Consider the following 12,573-nt stretch of genomic DNA (forward strand, 5'->3'; position numbering starts at 1 on the left):
ATTATAATGTGTGTAATAAGTGGATTCTGCGCCTGGCACTTCTACTACAGCTGCAGACCAGCAGTGTGTGTGTGTGTGTGTGTGTGTATCTGTTGGAAAGGTAAAGAGACACAAACAAGTAATGCATGATAAATCAGAATGTGCGCGACAATAAGTTAATTATTTTCTCTTGTTTTTAAATCTTCATGGCAACGAATGAAGCTTTCGTCACGATATTCAGTCGTTCTTTCCCTAATTACTAAGCTCATTCCTACTTAGTAATCAGACACGGACATTTCACTATCCCCTCCCCTAAATGACTATGAATTGAGTAATCTGCATTGGTATGGCCGACTTTCTTTCCTAAATCTGAACAGCATAGCAACGCATTTCCTGAAAAGTACGGCAAACACATTGTAAGGAAAACTGTCACGACCTGTCCATGTAAACGCCATCAAAGACAGGACACAAATGCTGTACTTGCGTAAACACATGGTAAAACGTGCTCTGTTTCATTCCGCAGGGAATGTGAATAAAAATATCACAACAAACCTGAAGGGGGGGATACTGAAGTTTGGAGAAGCCCCTACAAGTTGTGCATTTGTTGTAAACACTCCAGGGTGTTTAGTATACCTTTAAACAATACAAATCACTCATGCCAATTCCTAGTGTTATTTTTTTACATCTCAATCCCTCTTGACATCTTCAAAACTGATGCTAGATAATCACTTAAAACAGTTTCTAAAGGCCTTCTGAGCTGAAACATTCCTGAAAACACCAAAAAACAAAGATATCCAGTAGCATCCAAAACAAAGATTTTGTGCTGGCCTACATAGGAAGCACCAGAGTTGCTGTGTGCATGTTTACTTACATTTGCCTTTTGATATATTCTTTCAGTAGGGTTTCCTCCACTGTGTACATCTGCACTCCAGTGCCATCATTGTAGTAATACATCATGCTGGTGCTGTACTCTGTCTGGTACTGGGTGTCGGGGCCTTTTGCGTAGGGGTCCAGGTACCCGTATGAGTGATCATAATGCACTGCAGAGGGACCGGCACGGGGTCAAAGCCATTCATACATGGAAGCAATTCACTACTGGCAGCAAAATCCAGGATAAATTAAGAAGTAAACTGGTAAAAACGGCCATATCCACAAACACATGAGTGTTAGTGCTCACTTCAGTGTAGCGTGTTAATGGGTTTTCACATTGCAAACTTAAGTGAGCATTAGACTACAGGTCTTAGTTTAACAGGCTGGCGCTAAAGCCATCATCCAATAAAAAGGTACAATACACCACACTTGAATGAAATAAACATTGCAGAACAAATTATAACAATGTATACACCTATGGTCAAAAGTTTTGCATCGCCTAGAAATTTTAGGATTGAGACCACAAAAAAAAACTATATGAACACAATTTAAATCTTTTACTAATTAAACATCATGTAAATCAAAGAAACTACCAAATTATATCACAAAAGTCTACCGCAAACCATAATAGTAGAATAGTGTTTCATGATAGATTTTGAAATGTCACATTGTTTCATTTTTGCCAGTTTGTCTTTGAGCATGTGAAAAACTACACAGCGGTGTGTAATTCAACATGTTAACGTAACATTATTCAGCCCGTTTTATTCGCCTGTATGAAGCAAAATTTGCTAATTCTATAGCGTGATGCAAAACTTTTGGCCACAGCTGAACTTGCGTTTGACTGGAACATGACAAGGTTTAAAAGATCAAAACATTTGCCATTTAAACTTTGACAATGAAAGTTTAAGTGAGATCAGGAGTTTCACTGTGTCATTTATGATCTATATTAATGCAAGTATCAATCATTTCTATCAGCACGCAATCAGCCTGCCCATGCTGCCCATTTGTACTCACTGTGAGGGTTGCCCCTGCCGCGTCCTCTCCCTCTGCCACGCCCCCTGCCCCTCCCCCGGTAGCCTCCCCTCACATTGGCTCCTTCACCTCGCACACTAGACACCTCATCCAGGTCATCTCTGCGATCCCTGCGCCAGCCTGAGGGGAGAGCAGCCAAGAAAACCAGTCAGTTACCATGATCCCATAGAGGCGGGTACCCCCCTATACAACACAGGCACTTCAGAAGCCAAGGGGTGGAGGAGAAAACAATAGAACAAAAAAAAAAAAAAAAAAAAAAAACTTTTTCTGTTTTGTGTTTTTTCAGGACCTGTATAGAAGTAAGTATCTTACCAACATGATCGGTTTAATGCAAGGTAAGAAATCAGGCTTTTACTAAATCTGCGCTCAACTGATTAGATTAATTACAGCACTTATCCAAGCAGGTTTTTAACTGTGCAAGTCATATAAGAGGTCCAGGAAACCACAGAGGGAAAACATGACTTGACACAGGCATGACTGATGGAATGCATTTGATATATTTTAAGGTGCAAGACTAGTATATTCTACATTCTCTATCACTGATCTGCATTAACAGCAGCAACATTTTTACTCTCCGTTTATATGGCTTCTGTATTCCTTTTTCATAGTTGTACTTGAGAGCATGGGAGGAGACTCCCAAGTGGCACATCCGTTGGGCCCTATAGCTTAGAGATCGGCAGTTCGAATGGCTATGTTACTGCCGACCGTGGGAGGGTTAGGTCAACTGGGGAATCCTTAGCTCACTGCTCACCAGCAACCCCCGTGGCTGGCCGGGCACCTGCAGGCCTGCCTTTGTGCAATTTAGGACTGCGTGGTCCTCTGACGTTGTAGTTCTGTAGTGGCTTCACGATGGGCTTGCAGTACGAAAGAAAACAGACGGCTGATGGCACACGTTTCAGAAGACGCGTGCTCGTCTTCGTCTCTCCCAAGCTGCAGCGGCGAGTGGATTGAATAATTGGATATTCCAAAATTGGGAGAAAACTCTGTGGTAAAATAATTGCTGATTCCAAATGTTGTAACATGGAAAAGAGAAATAACAGCAAATCCTATCGGCTTTGTTTGTTAATCCTATCTATTTAGAGTGGCTAAAACAGGGAGATAGGCAAGGCCACAAGTCTGGGCGTCAAGCCAACAGCGACTTCTCTGACGAACAACGGCTGATAGCTGGGGAAATTTAAACACCCAAGATAATACAACAGTATTGAGCTAACATCCAAAATATAACAAGTTAGAAACAGTAACTTTCTACTGACAAGCAATTCTCAAAGATACTTCAGCACCTGACACAGTCACATCTTTTCCACCAACACCAAGAAAGAGGTGCAACCACAAGGCGTTGTCCCTTTACCATTGGTTAAGTGCCAGGGACAGGGGAGGGGAACCACCTGTGCAACAGGTATTAATAATCACGCAGGCTGTAAAACTTTTAATCTTTCTTTGATTAAAGAAAATGACTGAATTTTCTCAAGAAACATCGGTACTCACTTTTAAATCAAATTCATTGGCGAGCCAGCTATCGGACTGTTTCCTGATCCATTTTTTCCAAATACCTGGGGGTGGCTATACCTTGACTACAGAGAATCCCGATTGCCCAGCATGCATCCCCTGCAGAGGACCAGGCATATGGACGGAGACTGTTTCTACTTTCAGCCCAGACTATCAGGGAATCTTTGAACCAGGACTATAGCCTGAACCTATGATCACAGACATTTGTGAGTACAATAAATGTTTTGTTGTTTTTTATATACCGTTTTTAAAAAGTAGTGAGAGTCAAGGGCAGTGTGAACAAGGACTTTTCACTTCTTGATTATTCATGTAAATTGGGGACATAAATTTAGTTAAGACTAGAGAGATTGACCACTGAACTAAAAAAGTGTATTGATTTAGGACTTTAAGAGGACCTCAAAAGTCGGAGTAAATCGTGTAGTGTTATGACATGCCAGTAGAAGACTATTGGACTAGTTACACAGACTTGTATCGCTTACAGGTATAAGCATGCTCGCACATTTGAATTGTTTAGTGTTGTGTTTTGTTGGGAAACTCGTTTTGAGGGAAGTCTCATCAACTCCAAACATGTCAAAAGACAAGGGTGAGGGTCATCGAGTCGATGACTGGAGAACATGGGGTATAGATTTCATTTTGAGCTTCTATTTTTAACGATTACTATTATTCTTATTATTTTTACCTCTGTCTCCAATCCCGTTCTCCACTCCCCGAACACACAATCCTGAGTGGGTGAAAACATGCTGCTTTTATGCAGCTGTACCGAGACTCGATTGCTAATCAATCATTCAATTGGAGTTGCGGTACAACTGCATGTGAATTAATAAAGTGCAATTCCCCGTGCTCACATATTATTACTTTTTACTTGCATGTGAAGTGGTGTGCAATCCTCGTGCCTATATACAAATATACATTTTAAACACTCGTGTTACACAGACATTAACACACAACAGATAACACAAAATAACACAAAATACACACAGGTGCGGGCACTTTGCTACATATACCCCCCCCTTGTGCAAAGCATACATGGCCTCAATGGCCACCTCTCCCCTTAAAATCCCAAAAGTCTCGCTCAAAGTCCTGGGCCAAGAACAGGGACTTTAAGGGGTTGCCACTAGCCAGGCTGCTACTGGCCATGCTGTCAGCAGACATGCTGACAGTGGGGCGTATCTCTCCTCCCGCTGTACCACTGGCAGCGGAAATGCTGCCAATGGTGCAGCTGTCAGCAGACTCCTTCAGCTGGGGCAAGTCCAGCAGCAGAAAAGCTGCTGGGGTTGGTGGTCTCCAGACCTCCCCAAAGATCTCCGGCAGCGAAACTGCTGCGGGGGAAGGTGGTCTCCTAACCTCTCCCCCCTTTATAGCCGGCAGCTCCCTCTGGGGGGACTCCAGCCCCCAGAACTCCTGCAGCGAAATTGCTGCGGGGAAAGGTGGTCTCCTGACCTCTCCCCCCTTTATCATAGCCGGCAGCTCCCTCTGGTGGGGCTCCGGCCACACTGACCCCTGCGGCCAAGGAGAGCTGACTGTGACCCTAGGCGAAGCAGTTCCAGCGACCCCAGGTGATGCGGAGCGGCAGGCAACCCCAGGCGACGCGGAGAGGCAGGAGTTTGGTGGAGCTGAGCGAATGGTCTCGCTCAGCATTTCATAATTTATACAAGCAGAAAATAAAAGGTTGCAAAGACAAAAAAGACACAGGACACGGCACATTCGCCAAAACAAAAAGACAAACAAAACACGGTGAGCTTCTATTTTTAACGATTACTATTATTCTTATTATTTTTACCTCCGTCTCCAATCACGTTCTCCACTCACTGAACACACAACAACCCAGAGTGAGTGAAAACATGCTGCTTTTATGCGCTACAACTGCACGTGAATTAATAAAGTGCAATTCCCCGTGCTCACATATTATTACTTTTTACTTGCACGTGAAGTGCTGTGCAATCCTCATGCCTAAATACAAATATACATTTTAAACACTTGTGTTACACAGACCCGTTTATATCCCGTGTACCAATGAGTAAAAAAAACATTAACACACAACAGATAACACAAAATACACACAGGGGCAGGCACTTTGCCACAAGAGTATAATTATGCGTAAATGGAATTCTGTTGAAAGCAATTTAAGGAAAATGTAAAGGTTTTATCTAAGTATACTGGTAATTCTGTAATGATTAGGAGTGAAACCAGACATTCTGGTGTTGTTGCATAAATGACTAGTAAGTTTTAAATTACAAATTAGCATCTGTTACAATATGAATCACAGAGTGGAAACAAAATGGTCAATGGAGGGCAGAAAACTGCATACCAAACCCAAAGTTTAGATAAATTTACACAAGAAAAAAAAGAAAAAGGAGGAAGGTAACATTTTAAGTATGGATGTTATGGGAACAAGAGGTTACACAATCGATCTCTGAGCTACAACGATCTATAAAGATTTCAATTCTACAGCAACAGTGAGGTGCATCAGCTGAATGATGTGGTTCAGAATATACGTGTTGGTGCGAGGGATTGACATTGCAGTACAGGACAGCAGGCTTGGTGGATTGTGGTACTGGCATGATAGCCAGTCTGTTGGTTAGTGTTTATTTGTCTGTGAATACAGGGTATGAATACCCTCTTGTGGAAGTTCAGTGCAAGACGATGAGCTAATGGCAGTATTGTGATACGTAACAAAATCAAGTCTATTGCTCACTGTTTAATACAGGACAGACAGCTGTAGTAGTAAAAGTAATGATGCACACACAGTAGTAAAAATGCATTAATCACGACTAGCCGTGGAGAAACGCCCCTGTAAATTAATGATCTGCTAATTGCATGATGTTATTAATTGCAGCAAGAATAGGCAGTTCTTTTATTTCTGTATACCTGTGCAATTGCCCTGCACTCTGGTAATTAGTGTTGGTGTGATTTATATGTGGAAGTGGGTTTATTGTGTATATCGTTTTGGAGTTGATTTGTGTCATTGAATTATTGTTTACAGATGGGCGCTCGATTGAGACTTGCTGCCTGCTAGGTTGGCTGAGGGGAAGGTGATTGGCTGTGCTGGTCCTCAATCAGCAGGTGGGCGGGTCTTGACCGAGTGCCCGTCAGTTCAAAAACATCTGCAGGAGATGGCTCGGGCTGTTGCAAGGCTATGAGACTCAGCGTTACGGAGGTCTGGAATCCCGCTGGAGACTGCTGACTACTGCATGGGTTAACCAGGGTCAGGGTTCAAGCATTCAGGCAAGAAAAAACTGCAGCCACCAGCGGTTGTGTGTATACCGGGGCGGGGTAGGAATAGAGTTTAGTTTCAGGCAACAACAGCCTCCAGTATAGAGAGAATTGGATTCCAGTGGGACCTCCTGGTTAGGGGAGTAGCGCTAGCCGTTTTTTACGGCACCTTTTATTTTGGAGTTTTTTCTAGTGTTTTATTTTGAATTTTTGTACACCTTGCTGTATTATTCCTCTGTGCATGACCATCGCTGGTAACATCACATGACCACCTTTATTTACTTTCTTTCTGTTTGTTGTTAATACATCCTGCACGCCTGTGCTGGTGTTTTCAACTCCACCTCCATTGTGTTTCTCTGTATGCTTAATCAGCAGCTACCCACACACTTGACACGAGCAAGACCCTGTCACAATGCCCTATTGAGAAACATTAACTTTTGAACAATTTTCTTTGTAACTTATTTGGATATGTGCACTGCGTGTCTTGCCAACAAGGCAGAGATCAATGCATGGCTAACATCTTGCAGAATTGTTCTTTACCAGGTAACACCATATAGTATGTGGACAACATACTGTTGCAGACTTGGATCTCATGGAGCACATCGGCCTGAGACTAAACTCAAAGAAAGCTGCATTAATTAAATCATCTGTTTGTTTTCCTAGGAGTACAGATGGATGCTGGAGGGGACACACCTGACCCAGAAAAAAACTGTCGAGTCAAAATCTGCCCCGCCCACACACAAATACATGCGGCACTTGAGGCCCTCAAGGACAATGATTGCTGCACTGCCTCTATGCAGCCCTGATAACACATTACCATTCATCATCGAAGCAGCTGCATCTGAGAAAAGCATCTCTGCAGTACTGATGCAGGAGGGGCATGGCAAATGTACTCCAGTGGGTTGAGCAAAATGATTCTGCACATTAGAGGACAGGTTAAGAGTGTGTCAGCATCTTGTAAAGACATCACAGTTTGAAACTCAGCCTCTTACCAGCTGGCTAGTACGTTAGCATACGAAGGGGAGCCACAGCAATGCAACACCCGACAGGAGTACCAATACAAATCAGCAGTAAGGTCACTCATGATCATTTTCTCCAACAGGCTCAATTAGCATCCAGGACAGGCTTGGATGCTGCTAACCGCACGGGAGCAGCACATCAATACACAGGGCAGTCCTGCCAACCCCCACACACTGTCTCCTTTCAAATTGGAGACCAGATCATACTGAAAATGTTTTTAAAGGCAGGGCATGGGAGACGATCTGGGAAGGTCCATATGAGGTTATGGACAAGCTGGATGAAACCAACCTGAAATTGTCAATACAGAAGCATGGTAGACCAAAACTGTACTTTTGGTTCAGTGTAAGCCATATCAGAAAAAGCCCACACAGACTGCAATAGAATATACATTAAACCTGGTCTTTTGTGTCCTGACAGGTGAATTATGAAGCACCAACTAACAGCCGTGATTGGCATACTCACCCTGCTCACCAAAGCGCGATGGGACCCACCAACGACACTTGTGACAAAGACATCAAGGACAGTACATGCAGCTGCAGTTTCAAAAAGCGCTAGGACTACAGACATGGCATAAGGACGGTCAAAGGTTTAGCTCTGATAAAATATGGAAACTGCCTAAACAAGATAAATATCCTAAGCCCAGGTATGCCCAGATACTATGAGAGCATAACTCTACTGTGTCCTGGGGACAGACTTGGAGAACTGACTCACTGCCACTTTTACAGTGGGAAAAACACATAATACAGGATTATTTCTACTGACCAACTGCAAAGCTGCACCTACTCGATCAAATTACAAACCCTGTACCAATAAGAGTACTATACAATGAGAGAGGGATAGACTGGGAAAAAAAACAGTGTCCTGCTATCACCAGAATTAATAGAAATATAAGCACTGCATTAGCGGTACATCCACTAGAGGGGTAGAAAAAAAGCAATGCCGGTTGGTAAATATCAACGGTGTGTCTTGAGTAACCCGAGGCCGAGGAGTTCCAAATTACCGCTTGGTGGGATGATTCTTATCTAGACTCATATTCAGTCATTACCTCCCATGTGCGTAAACTGGTTAAAATAGCCCTACAGAGAGCGGAAGAGAGGTTGCTCAAAGCTAAAGTCGAAATCGCTTTGGCACAGTCAAAAGCCACCGTATTGAAAAGTTATGGGTGGTCAGGTCAGGCCTTGGGGAACACCTTTTGGGATTACATTGTATTACTAATAGTGGTAATAGCTCTGACAATGCCAACAGTCAGATTGGACCATTGGCAGATGGGAAACTGTAAACTTACTGGGAGCTGCCATGAATAACAGAGAAGACCCTCGGGATGGATTGCATATGTGTGCAGTGATATTAATTGTATTAACTGTGTTGTTTTCTCTTTACATTGTTTGAAGAGATACTGTGTAGTTTTTTACGTAACAAACTTCTGACACATAAAAAAATTAAAATGATTTCTTATTCTATATATATATATATATATATATATATATATATATATATATATATATATATATATATATATATATATATTGTGGTTGCAGTGTTTTGCTTTGTTTGTGCTTATAGCACACTTGGATATAGAAAAAGCAAAGGCAAGGTAGGTACCCACACATAATGTAGAGACTTTGAACGAGGGGAACATGTTTTACTACAATATATTATACTAACATGTAACTTAGTGTGACTGCTCAGAACCATCGAAAAGGGCATCTGAGGGCCTGAGATCATGTGAGGAACTTGGTTGTAGCGGACCTCTCCCCTCCATGTTTACTTTTTAAAAAGTCGGGAATGTTGTAACATGGAAAAGAGAAATTCTGCTTTGTTTGGGTGCTCTGTTTGTTTTATAGTGCAAATGCTATGCACTTGGAGTGGCTAAACTCATAATTTCCTACACTCTGTTAGTTCATAAAGATTAGCAGAGTAGGTGGGAGCAAGTGTGGAAAGCTATCTACAGCTGCATATTCTTGAGAAAAACAGGGAGATTGGCAAGGCCATAAGTCTGGGCGTCAAGCCAACGGCAACTTCTCTGATGAACAACGGCTGATAGCTGGGGAAATTGAAACACCCAAGATAACACAACAGTATTGAGCTAACATCCAAAATGTAATAAGTTAGGAACAGTAATTTTCTACTGACAAGCAATTCTCAAAGATACTTCAGCACCTGACACACAGTCACATCTTTTGCACACAACACAAAAACACTGCACACAGTACCAAGAAAGAGGTGCAACCACAAGGTGTTGTCCCTTTACCATTGGTTAAGTGCCAGGGACAGGGGAGGGGAACCACCTGTGCAACAGGTATTAATAATCACGCAGGCTGTAAAACTTTTAATCTTTCTTTGGATCCCAGAATGATTCCCTGCATGTATTAAAATAAACCTAACATTGATTAAATAAAATCACTCTGCATTTTCTTAAGAAACATTGGTACTCACTTTTAAATCAACTTCACCAAATTAAAAAAAAATAAATAATAAAAATAATAATAATAATTAAATAATTAAATAAATGTGCAGGGGGAGACTGACCTTTCATTGATCCAGGCAACTGGATTTGAATTTCAGTCATATATGGACATTTGGTTTTCTTCAAATTGATTGATCTGTTCATGTTACAGCCCTGCTCTCATCAAATTCAATGTTTCTCTGCACATCACTTTCATAGGTAGTCTTGAGTGCTTGTATATATAACTAACATGATCCATAATGCAGGTAACACTGCGAGCTGTGGCAATAGTGTGGAACCCCTTCAATCACTGTACACTTAACTACACACTGAAACTTGGGTGAGCTTAGTGTCCCATCCTTTTTCAAAAGATCCAAACCTAAGAAAGAACTTTTGCCCAGTATGAACAGAAAGGATGAGGAAAGAGCGATGAGACGTAATGGAACCACAGTCACAATACACGTCACCAAACACACTTCGCTTTACGTCAAACAGGTGCATAACACTAACACATAAACCTCTGCAGCAAATTATACCTTGTTTTGACACTTTTCAGCAATAGCAGAACTACTCTTCATTAGGGTCAGAGGGCTACAAATAGGCAAGACTTGTGCCGTTAGGGTTAATGGAGGTTAGTGCATTTTGACACAAGATGCCAGGTATGAGGATGTTTTCGTGTAGAGGATTCAAAGTTTCTGATTCCTTCATTCAGAAGCAATTTATTAACACAACCATACAATTATAAGAGAGTTTACACACTTTAAAAATCCATATAATGATGCAAACCTTTATAAAGAAGAAATTACACTTACCCTTTATCAGACACTGCTGTGTACAGCGTATTTTTTAAGTCTGAAGGCTAAACACACGCGTTATGCTCCAATTATTAGCAAACAATCCAGAAGATGTTTTTAAACTGTGGCACATTGTTCAAGACTTCTGCAAGACCCTGTACTTCAGGTTATTTGTTGTGTTTTATTTTTTTTTTTTTTAACATTTATACCCAATACTCATAACTCATGGTTCAGATTACTGATGTGACAAAAAAAAAAAAATCACCAAAAAGAAGAAGAAACTGAATATGGACAACAACAGCCAGAGCGTATCCATGACAATCCAGGCTCATGACTTGCCTCACTAAATGTGGTCCCTTTTCCTCCAGAGGTAATCTGACGACAGTTTCATAGACCTACCTCTCTGGAATGAGGTGCATCGTGGGGAATGTGTAGTACCAATATGATACATTTTTTTGTACGTAAATGAACAGTAAACTTACTCCTTGAATAATCATATCTTCTGTTATTGTGCAGCGACCTGCTGGATTCGGAGCGAGAGCGAGAGCTGTTTCGGGAGCTGGGTCTCTCCAGGTCGTCCTGACTTGAGTCTTCTAGGTGTAGTGGCACCCATTTATGTTTGTTACCTGACGACAGCGCAGATTGAGAACATTATTTTTTCTTACGCCTCAATATAGTACTCTCTAGTAAGATAACTCTAAACTAAAAAAAAAAAAAAATAACAATAATTTTATTATTCTAAATGCAGAAGGAAACGTGGAAAGTTTTTGTTGCTTGTGATGAAATATGGTACTCACTACTGAAGGTTCGAATCTGTTCTAGTATAGACACACAAACAAAACCCACAAGTAAATATTGCAGCAATACACATGGGTTACAGTTCAGCAATAAAAGATAAGAATTGATCAATAAAAAGCTCAACAGTCAACCCTTCTCATGTTACTGAAGGACAAGCAGTGTGTTGTAGTAGACAGAACAAAGGGACCTAGTCAGGAGGTTAATGGGTCAAACTCACAAAGCATTTACACCAGTACTACCTATACAGGATTTACAGATATGTATGCAGATTTTATCCTTGTTTACTTTTTCCATTATTTGTCCATTTATTTTCCTGTGAGAAGACATGGGAATTAAGGAGTGGGGCTGCATGAAACACATTCAGTGGTAGTAGGCTTCATTCAAGCTAAAATCTGATATAACACAGGGAAACATCAGTGTTGTTTTCAGGCTTGTTTTTCGGGCCAGTGTTTCTGTTTAGAAATGTAGTGACCAGAAACCTGGTTTGTTATTATAAAAGCAATGACAAATGCTGGTGTGTGTTAACATCCATTTAAACACAAACAAATACTACTCTAGATATAAACAACCAAGTTGCTCATCACCCAAAACACAAAAGTGTTTTTCTATCTGTGTTGCAACGACACAAGATTAAAAAAAAATATCATATTCTTTCCCCCCTATGAAGATTCAATGAAGCCAAATGTTTACACAACTGACAGTCCGTGGGGGTGGTGCAGATGCTCTGTTTAGCAGATTGGTCTGAGCAGTAGCAGACACTAACCCCCACCCTACAGAATGACACTCATCATGAGACCTTCCAGGCTCCCCAGGGAGCTTCTCTTGTACCACTGTTGCCAGCAATATTTGTAGTGAAAACCAACCTAAGGGCTGTATGGATTTTTAAAATATAACCACACAGGATACTTATCTGAC

General features: G+C 41.4%; 1 protein-coding gene across 4 annotated transcripts in view; it reads right to left on the reverse strand.

Moving 5' to 3' along the window:
• Positions 1–12,573, reverse strand: part of LOC121325376 (la-related protein 1B-like) — a 54,388-nt gene that overhangs the window by 19,513 nt on the left and 22,302 nt on the right. For 3 of the 4 annotated variants that reach the window (XM_041267840.1, XM_041267833.1, XM_041267825.1), the window contains exons 5-7: positions 11,343–11,486; positions 1,864–2,001; positions 851–1,019 (exon numbers count right to left, since the gene is read on the reverse strand). In XM_041267840.1, the coding sequence (XP_041123774.1) occupies positions 851–1,019; positions 1,864–2,001; positions 11,343–11,486 (451 nt within the window). The remainder of the gene's footprint in view (positions 1–850; positions 1,020–1,863; positions 2,002–11,342; positions 11,487–12,573) is intronic. The other variant, XM_041267847.1, reaches the window with a different exon arrangement.

The sequence above is a fragment of the Polyodon spathula genome, chromosome 1, assembly GCF_017654505.1.
Source record: "Polyodon spathula isolate WHYD16114869_AA chromosome 1, ASM1765450v1, whole genome shotgun sequence".
Lineage (NCBI taxonomy): Eukaryota > Metazoa > Chordata > Actinopteri > Acipenseriformes > Polyodontidae > Polyodon > Polyodon spathula.